Below are 15,534 nucleotides of genomic sequence, written 5' to 3' on the forward strand. Positions count from 1 at the left end.
GTGTGTCTGTGTGCGTGCGTGTCTGTAGTAGTAGGAGCAGCGGGGCTGCATCCCCAGCACCCCGGCCGCCTGCTAGCTTATGCCCCGAAATAACAACACACAAATTGTTTCATTTAAACACTGCTTGGCCCTTTAGCTCTAGCCCTTACTGGCTAATTCTGATATCCGGATCAACCCATCTCTAATAATCTGTGAGCACCGGTCTTACCGGGAAGATTCTAGCCTACGTCCATCCTGGGTCGGAGCTTCATCGCGTGTGTCTGCCCGGGAGTGGGGCATGGCATCTCTGCTCCAGAGAGCAGAGCTGTCAGTCTGAGCTCACTTCCTCTTCCTCCCAGCATTCTGTTCTGTTTACTCCTCCCACCTATGTTTTAACCTATGAGGGCCAACCAAGCAGTTTCTTTATTGCTTAACCAATGAAATCAACAGATTGATATACGACACTCCCACATCACGTGTCTGTGTGTGTACATGTGTCTGTGTGTGTAGCTGCACCTATGCCACGGCATGTGTATGCAGGTCAGAGGACAACCTCAGCCTTCAGCTTTCAACTTGTCTGAGACAGGGACTCCTGTTCGTCACTGCCTACGCCAGGTATCCTGCTTAGGGTCACCACTGCTGTGGTGAAACACCGTGACCAAAACAGCCTGGGGAGGAAAGGGTGTCTTTGGCTTCCATTTCCACGCTTTGCCCATCCCACTGTAGCCTGGACAGGAGCCTGGAGGCAGAGCTGATACAAAGGCCACTGAGGAACACTGCCTTCTGGCTTGTTCCTCGTGACTCGCTCGGTCTGCTTTCTTATAGCACCCAGGACCCCCATCATTGGCACCACCCACGATAGGCTGGGTGCTGCCCTTAATCACTAAGAAGATACCCTACAACCCAGATCTTCTGGAGGCATTTTCTCAGTCGAGGCTCCCTCCTCTTGGCTGACATAAAACCGGCCAGCACACCAAGGCAGCTGGCTTTTAAGCTCCTGGGAAGTCTCCTGTCTCTGCGCTGAAATTATAGCTGTGAGCTGCGCCGCACACAGCTGTTCATTAAATGTGAGTTCTGGGGATCCAGACCCACACCCTCAAACTACCCACTGAGCCATCTCCCCAGCTTTCAGGCACGATTCTGGCTCTCTTCCCCCCTTGTCAGCTCGATCAAAAGAAATCGTGTTCCCAAGCACCCTAACAGCCCGTGGGAAACCGCTGGTCACTATGTCTCAGGCCTCCCAATGCGCCAGGCATGGAACTGGCATTCGGTAACGCTGCTTCTCAGTTTTTACCACTCACAGTTTTATACTGACCTCCCTCACCCTTAGAACCTCTTGTGGGAAGGAAAATGTGAACCAGGCTTAGAGAAAAATAAAGGCAGCAGGGCTGAGTGAAGGGGCCAGGCTGAACCTGTGCTGCAGCGTTGTGGATGACAGTGCCGCCTCCGTCTCTGAGAGAGACTCTTCGGGTTCTCTCTCCAAGTTCCTTTAGATGCAGGATAGGATGGTGTCATCTGAAGCTGCAGTTATGCTGTGGTTCAGTTGAGTCCAGCTGGTCCTCACTGAGTGTCTGTCCTGGATCAGGCTCTTGTGAACAGCTGGGCGGTGGCTGGGATAGACACTGCCCTTCTGAACCGGAGCCCAGGGTCCGTGGCGAGTCCCACGCTCACCTACAACTGTGCTGCACCTTGGTAAAGAGTACGGTACTGTGTGATGCAATGCCAGAAAGGAGCGTTTGAGCCCGGGGCCAAGCCTAAGGCCCAGGACATAGGTGTCATACCTGTACCTCCCAGTAGACAGGAGCGGAGTCCGTGAAGCACAATGCAGTGGTCCCAGAAGTCAGTCTGAGCAGGGTGGGGGCACCTGCGTGCTGCACTTCACTTTCGTTCCAACCAGCTGACATCTGCAGATTTTTGTCACGGTCACCATTGCACCTGTGCCATGGAACCTGAGCAGGGATGCCTGGCTCACTTTAGCTCCCACACCACTAGAATAGAATGGGTGTTAAGGGCTGCCTTAGGAAAGGGAGGGGTTGCTTGCCCAAAAGAGCTTGCTGGAACCTTGGTTCCAGTGCATGGAGATCATGGTTTCTTGTTCCATATGACGAGAATAATGCAGAGGGGTTAAACAGGACGACATACTGTAGGCTTAGTGCACAGGGGAGTGCTCCCGAGGGCACTGGTCACAGGGAAGTGCTCCCGATGGCACTGGTCACAGGGGAGTGCTCCCAAGGGCACTGGTCACAGGGGAGTGCTCCCGACGGCACTGATCACAGGGGAGTGCTCCCGACGGCACTGGTCACAGGGGAGTGCTCCTGATGGCACTGGTCACAGGGGAGTGCTCCCGATGGCACTGGTCACAGGGGAGTGCTCCCGATGGCACTGGTCACAGGGGAGTGCTCCCGAGGGCACTGGTCACAGGGGAGTGCTCCCGATGGCACTGGTCACAGGGGAGTGCTCCCGATGGCACTGGTCACAGGGGAGTGCTCCCGACGGCACTGGTCACAGGGGAGTGCTCCCAATGGCGCTGGTCCTGGTGGGTGCTCCCGACGGCACTGGTCATGAGGCAGCCGCACCGGCAGAGCTCTTTGGAATCGTAGTTGCTGCTTACCAGCTGTGAAACATTTGGCTTTCCCTCATCTTGAAGTGCCTCGGTTTCTCTACTTGCAGGTGGGAGGAAAGAGAGCACTTCCTCCCTGGGTTGTCCGTCTAGTCACTGAGTAACCAGCTGCACCTCTACTCTGTACCAGGCAGTCCTGAGCTCTGGGGTCATGACATTAACATTTGAGGGTCTGCCTTAAGGTTAACTGACTGCTGTGCCCATAGAAGTCACTAAAGAGAGTGCCTGGCACTTAGCCAGTTCTCAAGAAGGTCAGCTGTTGCCATCTTTACTGTGCAACCGTTTTTGTCACCACTGGCAAACAAAGCGTGGTTGTCTGACACAGAGAAAGACACATCTGTGGCTCTTAGGCTGTGCCGTGTCCCTGCCGTGTCCCTGCGTGTCCCTGCCGTGTCCCTGCCGTGTCCCTGCGTGTCCCTGCCGTGTCCCTGCGGTGTCCCTCCAAGGTGGTCATGACGGCAGCAGTGTGAGGTGATCCAGGGTCAAGAGGCAGACGGTGAGGAATGCTTGTGTTCAGCTGTGTTCTCCTTTTCATTCACCTTGGGACCCTGGCCCGTGGAATGGCACCACCCACAATGAGGCAGCTAACCCAACGGAGGCAAGCCTTCACAGCAGGCCCAGAGCCCAGTGTCTAGGCTAGTCTCTGTTCTGTCATGGTGACAATATTAGCCACGGCACACCTTGTCTGTAATCTGAGAAAGATCAATGTCTTTTAAAGCCCATCTTTATGCTAAGCATGGGGACTGTTTGACTTGCAGAGAGTTATCAAGCAAGCAAAATAGAGCGAACTGGCTGGCCTTCTCACGTGGGAAAAATTGCTCAGATGCGTGGAAACAAAAAATGTACAGCGCTTGAACTGTGGTTTTATTTATTTAGCTCCATGTGGAAAATCCTCACCAGAGAGATGATTGCAATGCAAGTGTCCTCAGCCACGCGCCTGTTTCCCACAGAGCTTCACGGATTCCCACACACTCCACGCTTGCCTTTCCTAGCCTGAAGCTGAAGACAGGCAGCAAGGGGAATGGTGGTGTCATTTGATTAGCATGCACTAAGTACACATGCGTAGCACTGAGAGCCTGGCCAAGCTCCTTACACAGAATAGCTGTGGACCAGAAACAGTGGGGTCATTGCTCGTGTCCCGTCCTGGATAGACAGCAAGAGATGGCAATGCCTGGCCTAATGGTTAAGCAAGTCTTTCCAGGATAACAGCTGTAGCACAGATAATGCTGTTGGCCAGTGCTATCGCTGATATAATAAAGACAGTAATGGACTGTGAGGGTGTCTGCTGGAGAGGGGCAGGAGGAGGGCTGGAAGGGTTTCATCTCAGCTGGGTCATGAAGAACCGTGCAGTCCAGCCTCTGTGGAACTGCAGCTTGAGCAAGGTGTGTGGGCTCTGCTCTGTTCACAGTGTACCAGGAGTTTGACCACCTGCTGGAGGAGCAGTCGCCTATTGAGTCGTACATAGAATGGCTGGACACCATGGTCGACCGATGCGTTGTGAAGGTTGGTAGGGCAGAAGGGAAGGGGCCGCCGTGGCTCCTGCAGATGGTGGTTGTCTCAGAACCCCAAATGAGCTAGCTGGTGTTCCTCAGCATCCATAGCACTCTGGGGTTGCAGGGAGGAGACCTGGTCTCAACCTGGGAGGTGGAGGGAACAGAGACAGGACTCGCCAGTCCCTGATTCACCCAGGTTTGCATCCCTTACTTGTCCCTTGCACAACGTTTTGGTACCAGCTTTTATTAAGTGTGTTTATGCTGCCAAAATCAAAAAGTCAAAAGAAAAAAATCACTGCTTCCTAGGCTTGAACTTGAAGGCTTGCAGGCCTCCCCTCATTTTTCAGAGCCAATAGTGAATGCTAAACTGAAGTATTAAAACCATTCACTTGCTTGTAGGTGGCTGCCAAGAGACAAGGGTCCCTGAAGAAAGTAGCGCAGCAGTTCCTGCTGATGTGGTCTTGCTTTGGTACCAGGGTGATCCGGGACATGACCCTGCACAGTGCTCCCAGCTTCGGTAAGGTATCCGGTGTCACATACACACACAATGTCCAGCCACTTTTCTGTGCACTGAGTTCACCTCTTTGGAGTCAGTCACAGTCCCACCTGCTGTCTCTGAGGTCACGAGGATGTCGGCGTGAAGGCATCTGTTGGGGGTGGGACATAACTCTGCTAGGTTCTTCAGAAAGCAAGAGGGCACTGAGCGCTCAAGGGGAAATACGAAGCAGCCGTGTGAAAACGAGAGGTTTGCTGACAAAGAGACCTGCCAACATTTAAGGAGGTACGGGAGGCAGTGGCCAAGCACCCTTCATCACCTGTCCTCAGTGTCTACCTGTGGCCTGGTTAATAAAAACCCAGAGACAGAAATTGGGGTTCAACCTGAAGGTCAGAAAAGCAAAGCAGTCAGCCACTGGCTCTTACGTCTACCTCAGTCTGAAATGGCGATCCTGTGTCCAGGAACTTCAGAGACTGAGCTGAGAGCTGTCTCCTCCTGTCTTCTATTCCTCTGGAGTGCTCAGGGCGTGCACCACCACTGCCCGGTTTCTATGGCAAACTAGTGTGACTGTGTCCCCACTGCCTGGTCTGTGAGGCTGACCAGGGTGGCTGTTTTACCCTCTGATCTTCAGGAAAGTTTTATTTATTAAATGAAAGAGATATCACTACACCTGCCACTCCTGTGGGGCGAGCTGCAGAGCTCCACAGGTGTGGGCACTCTAACACTGGGCACAGACTGGCCTCTGAATTTAAGCCTTTGCAAATGGCCTGGCTGACACCCAGGGCTACTTTGTGCTGCTTTTTATTTACATTTTCCATTTGTCAGATGATTGACTTTGATGTTTTGATTAATGTGTCTTGAGAAACGCACTCTGGCCTACTCTCTAGAAGAAGGCTTTTGCACTCCATTTGTTTTCTGCATCACCCCCAACTCCTCACTTACTGCTCCCCACTGGAGATCTATCTGTCTCCAGGATCCATCTCTGCAGACAGAAACCTGGTCCCCAACTCGGTGACAGTATTGTGCTTCCTGCAGGACAGTCGCCTGCTTTCAGCAGAGAGGATGTGTGTCTGGGTCCATTCGGTCCATAGCAAAGACGGTGGGCCTGGAGAGATGGCATCTGGATTTCAAACTTCCAAGCACTGGCCTCTGTCGTCCGGTGCGCTGGGGTGTTTGGTAACATTTCTGGGTACTCTTCCATGCTGTCTTACTCTGCAAACATAGGTGTGATCTTGTGTCTCAGAATTTCAGATTAAGCCAATCAACTCTCAGCTTTGTCTGGGTTTTAATTTGACACTTTTCCATCTAACTTTCCATGGACTCGCCAGCATTTCCCAGGTGTGTCATACGGGGAAGTGCAGTGTGGTGGAGCGCAGGAGGGTCGGGTAGGACCTGGTGGAGTGCAGGAGGGTCGGGTAGGGCCTGGTGGAGCGCAGGAGGGTCGGGTAGGGCCTGGTGGAGCGCAGGAGGGTCGGGTAGGGCCTGGTGGAGCGCAGGAGGGTCGGGTAGGGCCTGGTGGAGCGCAGGAGGGTCGGGTAGGACCTGGTGGAGCGCAGGAGGGTCGGGAAGGACCTGGTGGAGCGCAGGAGGGTCGGGAAGGACCTGCTGTCTCTCTGTTCTTTGCTGGCGATTTCTTTCACTGCGGCCCTGGGGTTCTCGGAGCCTGCCCACGCTTCAGCTGCAGAGGGAGCATGGACACGCTCTGATGACGGCTTCCGGGGCAGTGCCATCAGATGTGGCATTTTGATGACTTCCAGTCTGTGGTCGTGAGCGCTGGCGCGTCCCCTGCAGCTCTGGAAAGGCCATTGTGGGTAGCTGCTCTTGCTTAAGCAATGGCTGAATGGTATCTTGAGATTTCTTTTTTTATTGCTTCAGAATCAAAGATTCAACCTTTTCCACACAAACACATGCATGCGTACGGAGAAGTGGGGAACCTCTGCTCCTTTTCTTAGTGCTCATTCTTCCGTTTGTTGACCCATGGAGTAAGCACCCCCCACCACCTCTCATCATGCAGGGGTGGCAGTGTCCTTGGCATTGCTGTTTGTAGTTCAGTTGTGTAAAAGTGGAAGCCTGGACAGAGCAAGTGTGGTTATTGGTGCCTCGCATTTTTTCCTGGGGTGTGTGAGTTGTTAAAATTAGTAAGCTTATTTCTTTTCCAATCGTACTATTTTAGGACGTGCTGGAAAGTGGGGTAAATGACAAATACATATATGTGTATATATATATAATATACACACACATATATATTTACGCACGCACACACATACCATAAAAAGAGAGACGTTAACCCAGCTGCACTCTTCCAGCACTCTTCTCAGCCCTGAGTAGTTGAAACAATGCTGCCTCTAAGTCCGTTCAGCAAACTCGGGAACGGTTCGGCTCATTGTTGAGTTTTGCAGTTTGGGGCGACAGGCAAGTTGAAAGAATGCCCGGCAGACAAAAGCCCCGCTCCCCCTTTCTGCCTCTATATGTCAAAGACCCAGTTGGTGGCTGTGTTTGGGTCATGTGTTCGCTGTATGAAAACAGCTAATTAGGAAAAAGAACCCTCTGTTCCCCGGCCCCTCCCTCAGCTGCAGGGACCGGCTCTGTGTATCTTATGGCCCTCAGAGTGGTGTGGGGTTCATACAAGTGCCCAGCTCGGCAGAATGGCCACTACCATGATCTTGTGGATCTAAGGACCCTCCCTGGCAGACTTTCTCTCCTCGTCTCAGAGCAACCCTCTGAAAGGTAGTTGACGCCTTCTTTCTCCTCTGTTGCTTTGCAGTTTTGTATCCATGAGTCCCTTTAGCAGAGTCTATGCTTTGATCTAAACAGCCAGACTTCCTGCTGTAAACAGTGTCTCTAGAAGTTTGCAGAGGTAACAGGTGACAAGCTTTGGTCCCGGCGATGTTGAGCAAATTAAAGCTTCTGTCCAAAACAAAACAACAACAAAACCCACTCCATTTCAGTTGGCTGATCTGATTCCAGCTCAGGGTCTCCTGCGTCTCCAGACAGCACAGCAGCCTTCACCTTATCCCACCAAATGCCCATTTATTTCACTGCTGTGGGTGTCTAGGAGGCAATAGCAGTTCCCAAGCGAAACTGTCTGCAAAGCCCAGCGTTACAGCCCAGCGGATGGGGCAGAGCTACACATCCTTCCACACATCACTTTTCCTCACGATGGTTTTGTGGTCCAGCACCAAAGGGCCCCCTCCTGGGTTGGGGCTGGAAGGCCCCGTGGTCCTCTTGTCATGGAGCGGCTCCCAGACCTGGTGGCTGTGATGGAATCTTCTAAACTGCCTCTCTACGTAAACTCAGGCACCCTGGCTCCCATTACCCAGAACCTGCTAAACACGAGGACCCTGATGTCGCTAGTATCACTTAGGCCCGCTCCAGGGAGGGGGCCTGAAAGCATAATGTTCCTTCTCCACCCTCTCCCCACCCCAGTCCGGGCCCAGAGAGAATGAGGACTTGCATAAGAGATGGAGTTCTTGCAGGGGCAAGGCTTCCTTCTCAGCTAAAGTGTGTGCTCTTTCCTAAGCTGTCCTGTCCCACCTGCCGTTCTCAGTTCAATACCAGTGGGAACTACGGACCAGTGTTTATGGAGAGCCTAGTAGATTGCCTATTGCTGCCTTGAGTGTGGAACTTAATAAGGATTTCCTAGAATTAGACATGTACTAAGGGAACAGAAGCCAATAATAATTATTTTAACAAATATTTAGCAAAAATATAAGATCACTTATTTCCCACTTTAACTCTGCAGGGCAGATTAACCCACAGGGTAGGAAGGGAGCATGTGGAATTTCCTTGCCTAAGATCAAGGAGGTGGACTGGGAGAGCTCTGGCTCAGACCCACCCACCTGACCACACTCGCTCTATCCCCACTGTCAGCAGGCTCAGGTGAATGGTGACAACTTTATTTTATCCACACTGATGATTTTAAATTAATGGATTAATGTTTTTTAAGATTTAAATGATGAGAGAAAAGAAGAATTGTTAGACTGTTGGAAATGCTAAAAGATGCCAGCCAGCAATGGAATAATGTCTTTTAAATGTTGAGAACAAAAATTATCAACTTATTCAAGAGTGAGGACAACAGGAAGTCAATTCAGTTATGTGAAGGCCAGGAGAATTTGTTATCCACATACACGCATCCAAAAGCAAGTGCTGCTACAGGATGCACTTCAGCAAGAAGAGAAAGAAAGCCACAGGCGCACTGGCTCAGGAGAAACTGCGATTATCTGATCATCACTGCTGGTCACAAACCGCCCCAAAGCCACGAGGCCTGAAACAGATTCTTGTGATGAGTACGCATGGTGATCATCCACGGCGAAGGTCGCAGACACAGCGAAACTTCCTTTACACTCAGTTGAAGAGTTCCAGGCCTCCTCTCCCTTAATCTTTAACGCAAAGAATGTTCATGAATTTGGAGGGGGTGTTTTCACATGAGAAAAGAATTTATGTAAACAAATCTAATTAGCTAATCCTTCCTACATGCCTTTGTTACTGATGAAAGGGGAGGCAGTCAGAGGCGACCCTTGGGAGTGGCTCTCTCCTTCCACCCTTCGGGTTCCAGGAACTGAACTCAGGTTTTTAGGGTTGGCAGCAAGGGCCTTACCCACTGAGACATAGTGATGGCCCCCAAACTAATCTTTATGTGTGTTCTTTACAAAGGTAAAGCCAAGTTTTATGAGAAAATATATCACATGAAGTAATGAGAATTGAATGCTGAAGGAACAGTTAAAGCATGTAGAGATCTTGGTCTCTACCACAACTACTAAATAGCTTCCTATTTTGTTGGAAATGTGTGTCTATCCATACATGTTTTTACAGTAAACATGTAGAGTGTATGTATAAGATGAATGAAGAGATTCTCACGATGACAACATAACCATAATTTACGAGGGAAATAGCATACTATGAGCATTTAAGAGATGGCAAGAATTGAGGAGGTGAAGAAGGCTCAGAACATAGGTGGCAAGCTGAAGATCAAACAAAACATAGAAACAATAACCACATAAGTGAGGAAGCCTCTCTTCCTGTGAAAACAGCAGGCAAAAATGTTAAGAGGCAAGATTTTCTAAACTATATGAGATAAATCATCCTTAAATTATGAAAATCCCTGTAAAAGAATAAAAATAAAAACCGGAAAGCAATAACTGTTGCGGGAGGTCCTCCCACTCCTCCAACCTATCGCCGCTGAGATACCAGCCCCTTGAGGCGTGGTCTCTCTCCCTTTAAAAAAGCGGCCACTTCCCTCTCCTTTCTCTCTTCACTTCCTGCTCCGCCGGCGACTAGACTCCTGGTTGCGTTGCGTAGAGGGCCGTTGCCTGGGACAGTGATCTGTAAGTTTTTTCCCCTTTAAATAAATATCACCCTATTAATCATAATCCCAAATTGGTGTGGCATTGTTTGTGACTTACGCCTTCAAATAACACCCATTTTATGAGCGAATCTCTATTTCAAACCTGGTGAGAAGGGTAGGAGAAAAGACCACTGTGAATCAGAGGCACATCACTTCCCACAGATGAAAACACTAGAAGCTCTCATTCCAGGCGGTTTGCACTGTGTGTGTGTGTGTGTGTGTGTGTGTGTGTGTGTGTGTGTGTGTGTGTGCATGCGTGCGTGTAGCCCTGGCTGTCCTGAAATTTGCTGTGTAGACCTCGAACCTTTCTCTGCCTCCTGAGGGCTGAAATTAAAAGTGCATGTTACCATGCCAAGTTTTTGTCTTTTATTAAATCATGATTAATGGTGGGTAAAATGTCTCAGTGAGTAGGTGTAAAGGTGCTCGCGCTAATTCTGATGGCCTGAGTTTGATCACTGCAGCCTACCTAGTGGACAGAGAGAACTGACTTGAGAAATTGTCCTCTGACCTCCACATGCACACAGTAGCACACACCCGCGCCTTCACACCCGCTCCCAAAAACAAAAAGTAAAATAACAATGATGATATTGTGATAATAATAATGATGGATAGGGATTGATAGGGATGATTCAAAGTCTAATCATGGATAAGTAGCGTCCTGCATTCATAGATTAAAAAGAAATTCGCATTGCATCTTCATGGTTCAGAGAGAAAAGAAAGCCTTTGTTAGCAGTCACCAGGCACGACTTTTGAGAAACTGTTTGAAAGAAGAAATCCCAGGGAATATTAAAGACTATTTTAAAATCTCCATAATAAAAACTACATCGAATGTTGATGTTTTATAAGATTTCTTCTCATACTCTCTAATAAGTATGCACAAGAGGTCTGTCCAATGATGTGTAAAGGAAATATCTGAATGAGAAGCAAACCACAAAGTCATCTATTTCAGGACATTATGATTGGCAAAGAGAAGAGAAGCCAGGGCTGACAAGATGGTTCCATGGGTAAAAGTCCTGACCGCCTGAACCAGCCCCAGGACCCATATGGTGGAAGATGAGGACTTGGTCTTACAAATCGTCCTCTGACCTCTACCTCCATGCTGTGGCGCACACACATAAACACACGCGCGCGCGCACACACACATAAACACACGCGCGCGCGCACACACACACATGCATACATAAGAAAAAAGTCTATGAGCTAAGTAGAAATTAAGTCACTTCAGTTTTTATAAAATCATTGACAGTCTCAGAACAACATTGAAAAATAATTTAAAAATAATAGAATTATTTTTGGTAATAGTAGCAACTAAAACTAAAATGTACCTTGAAATAATTCTAAGAAAATGTGTGAAGATCTCCAGACCTTTATGGTGAGGTATTGTGTGCATGCATGCTCTGTCAGCACGCAGAAGGCTGAGGCAGGCCCGCTGCAAGCTCAAGCCCAGCTTCAGTGCACAGTGAGTTCAAAGCTAGCCAGGGCCACGCGGCGAGACTCTGTCTCAAGAAACATAAGGGGGAAAAGTCCTTCGAGGAAAAAGTCACAGCTCATATTTGGAAAGATTCAAGCCCCCAAAAGATGTTAATTCTCATTCGTGTATAAATTCACTTGGATTTCTAGAGAGCTTGGGGAGTGCAGAGGCTGTGCAGATGAGGCAGGGAGAGCAAGAGTGTGACGTTCAACAGTGGTAGGCGGAAGAAACATCGCAGAGGCCAAGGCAGACTGGCAGGAGCAGAGCTGTCTGCAGCCATCAGCTCCCTGTGTTACAGCTTTCTGATGGGACGGGAGAGAGGCTCAGACCAGTGTGTTTCTAAGGCAAGAAAACTTGGATGCTCCAACTCCCAAAAGGAAACATCTAAATGAAAAACAATAACAATGACAGAAATAGACCTTAAAACTTTCTTTAAAAAATAGGAAATGTTCTTTTTATGATCTTGGAATAGGAAATTGTTTCTTTAAAAAAAAGCACATATACACACATACACACGTACTTATACATGCACACATATATGTATATATATTTAGCATGAATATATATATACATATCTATGTTATCATGAATCTTGAAAGAATGTAAAAATACAGCACAAGGTGAGAGCCTTGGCTTCTTCCTCTGGCCGTGTAGTTTCCTGGCCACAGGAAATGTTAGGAGAAGAGACTTTGATATGTATGTTTTAAATACCCCAGAGTGATATCACCTCCAACCTCACAACAGAGTCAAGGGAGTGATGCCAGAGACACTGTAGGATATTGCGTGACCACAGGATAGCTCACAAGTACAGCTACCTTCCGCCCCTGGGCCTGCTCTTCATGGCTAGCCCCCCACACATACACACACACACTTTGTGATCACTTGTTTTCCTGGTAAGTTTTTAGATTTCCAGATAGTGCGCTCCTGCTGTCCTTTCTCTACTGTCACCCATGACTGCGTTTTCTCGCTGTGTTCGTGGCTCGGTGGAACTGCAGCCACCCTAGGGGTGGCACTGCGGGATTTTAAACTGTGTTTAATGAGTCCCGTGAGCAAAGTTAAAACATTTCTAAAAAGGACATGGAAGGGAGGGAGATGTTTTGTAATGGATATAAATATCAAATGATTAAAATCCAGAATATACTGCAATCACTCTAAATAAGCCACCTACTTATCTATCTATCATCTATCTGTCTATCTGTCTTTCATCTGTCTGTCTGTCTATCTATCTGTCTATCATCTGTCTATCATCTATCAATCATCTATCTACTATCTATCATCTATGTATCTGTCTGTCTACTATCTGTCCATCTATCTGTCTATCATCTATCATTTATCTATCTATCCGTATGTCTGTCTATGGGGGGCACAGGTACATGTTACGGTCAGAGGACGACTTGTGGGGATTGGTTCTCTCCTTCCACCATGTAGTCCCAAGGAAAGAATGTCAGCTGTAAAGCTCACTGAAACGCCCTTACCCACTAAGATATCCCTTTGGTAGTTAAATAATTATTTTTTAAGAAAATACCCCAGTATGAAAAATAAGCAACAAATACAAACAGCAATGTATGAAAGAGGAGGTTCTACTGAACAGTAAGTACACATGTCTTTATAGTAATTGGGCTCCTGAAAATTCACACCCTCTCTGCCAGCACCTCACATGGCTCTGGGAAGAGTGTAAATCATTCTGGGCGGTGGTTTGGTACTACCTCTTAAGACTGGAGGGGTAGGTGTTCTTGGGTTCTGTTGCTTAGACTTCTAGACCTGGATACTAGGGGACAGATTCAAAAATAGTCACTGTAGCCAGTTTTTTGTTTGTTTGTTTTAGATGTTAACTTGTCCTTATTTCCAAAATTTTACATATAGCAATCTCCAGAGACACCACAAAAACCTATTAGAACTAATTGTTTGTATTGAGGAAAGTCAAAGCATGCAAAACATTATAAAACAGTAACATTTCTATATCTTGGCAAATGGAACATGCCGTTAAATCATGCCTTTTAAATGTATGGATTGTATGGAATATGAACTATATCACAGTGAAAGTGGTATAAAATTTTATCTTAGTTTCCATTCTATAGATTGTAACATGTGGGTGACTTACCGGCTCTCACCATAAGTGAATGTCTTTATCATCTTGAACAATGTAACAACTTCACAGCCTCCTCACTCCACCCATTCCTCTTCGCAGTGCTGTGATGCTCATGTCTGTGTTGAATTCCTTAAAGATTTTTTATCTTACCCTGAGATTTGAAATCCTATGGATGGGCCCTCGGGGAAAAATCTACAACTGTTATTCAACTAAAGGAGCACAGCAATAAAAGAGTCCTGTGCCTCTGTATAACGTACACTGATATGTCAGTAGAATGTATACTGACAGGCCAGTGCGCTGCTCAGCCCTCACCAGAGAAGCTTCTTCCCGCGGGTCGGGCGATGGGAATTAACAGAGACCCACAGCTGAGACAGGTGTAGAGAGTGCGAGACTTGGGAGTGCTCAGTCCTAAATGAGGCGTCTTTATCCAGCCCTGGCCCTCGGAGCTCAGCAATCTCTGTTGAGGAGGAGACAGATTGTACAAGCCGGAGGTCATGATTGACTCCAAGGGAAAGTGTCTTCCAGACACAACAGGACTGAAACACGAGCTTGCAGAGATTCTGAGAGTGCACACAAGGCCTGCACAGACCTGAGCCTGGCAAAATCCCCAGCACTGAGAAGGGGAAGTGGACACCGAGTCCTACCCATAACCGAGAAATTACTTGCGATTGATATCTATCAGAAAAGAGAAAACCAGTTTTCTCTAGTAGAGCGTCGCTGCGTATATCAGCCATGCTGCAGGGCAGGCCCAGAAAACGGACTCCTGTTTTTTGTGTATTTTTGCTTTGCTTGTCTTTTTTGTTTGTTTGTTTACATTGAGCTATATATTTTTCTCCACTCCTCTCCCTTCCTCCTTCCTCTTCTGCCTTCTCATGCTCCCAATTTACTTAAGAGATCTTATCTATTTCTACTTCCCATGTACATTAGATCCACGTGTGTCTCTCATAGGGTACTCTTTGTTGTCAAGGTTCTCTGGAGTTGTGGCTGGTTTTTCTTTGCTTTATGTTTAAAAACCACTTATGAGTGAGTACATATGATATTTGTCTTCCTGGGTCTGGGTTACCTCATTCAATATGATATTTTCTAGCTCCATCCATTTGCCTGCAAATTTCAAGATGCCATTAGTTTTTCTGCTGTGTAGTACTCCATTATGTAAGTGTACCACATTTTCCTTATCCATTCTTCGGTCGAGGGCCATTTAGGTTGTTTCCAGGTTCTGGCTATAACAAAGAAAGCTGCTATGAACATTGTTGAGCGCATGTTCCTGTGGTATGAGTTCCTGAGTATCCTTTGGGTATATACCCAAAAGTGGTAGTGCTGGGTCTTGAGGAAGATTGTTTTATAATTTTCTGAGAAATCGCCACACTGATATCCAAAAGGGCTGCACAAGTTTGCACTCCCACCAGCAATGGAAGAGTGTTCCCTTTGCTCCACATCCTCTCCAGCATAAGTTACCATCAGGGTTTCTGATCTTGGCCATTCTTACAGGTGTAAGGTGGAACCTCAGAGTTGTTTTGATTTGCATTTCTCTGATGACTAAGGATGGTGAACATTTCCTTAAGTGTCTTTCAGCCATTTTAGATTTGTTTGTTGAGAGTTCTCTGTTTAGGTCTGTACCCCATTTTTTATTGGATTATTTGTTCTTTTTATGACCAATTTCTTTAGTTCTTTGTATATCTTGGAAACCAGCCCTCAACCAAGGTAGGGTTGGTGAAGATCTTTTCCCATTCTATACGTTGTCATTTTGTCTTATTGATGGTGTACTTTGCTTTACAGAAGCTTTTCAGTTTCAGGAGGTCCCATTTATTAATTGTTTCTCTCAGTGTCTGTGCTGCTGGAGTTATAATTAGGAAGTGGTTTCCTGTGCCAGTGCGTTCAAGTGTACTTCCCACTTTATCTTCTATGAGATTCAGTGTGGCTGGCTTTATGTTGAGGTCTTTGATCCATCAGGACTTGAGTTTTGTGCATGGCAACAGATATGGATCTATTTTCATTCCTCTACATGTTGATATCCAGCTATGCCAGCACCATTTGTTGAATAT

The 15,534-nt window shown here is 47.6% G+C and overlaps 1 protein-coding gene across 3 annotated transcripts in view; it reads left to right on the forward strand.

Annotated features, from left to right (window-relative positions):
- Rfx4 (regulatory factor X4) overlaps window positions 1-15,534 on the forward strand; it is a 156,794-nt gene that overhangs the window by 116,746 nt on the left and 24,514 nt on the right. For all 3 annotated transcript variants that reach the window (XM_075954493.1, XM_075954495.1, XM_075954494.1), the window contains exons 12-13: window positions 4,008-4,102; window positions 4,492-4,609. In XM_075954493.1, the coding sequence (XP_075810608.1) occupies window positions 4,008-4,102; window positions 4,492-4,609 (213 nt within the window). The remainder of the gene's footprint in view (window positions 1-4,007; window positions 4,103-4,491; window positions 4,610-15,534) is intronic.

Source organism: Microtus pennsylvanicus, chromosome 20 (assembly GCF_037038515.1).
Source record: "Microtus pennsylvanicus isolate mMicPen1 chromosome 20, mMicPen1.hap1, whole genome shotgun sequence".
NCBI classification, from domain to species: domain Eukaryota; kingdom Metazoa; phylum Chordata; class Mammalia; order Rodentia; family Cricetidae; genus Microtus; species Microtus pennsylvanicus.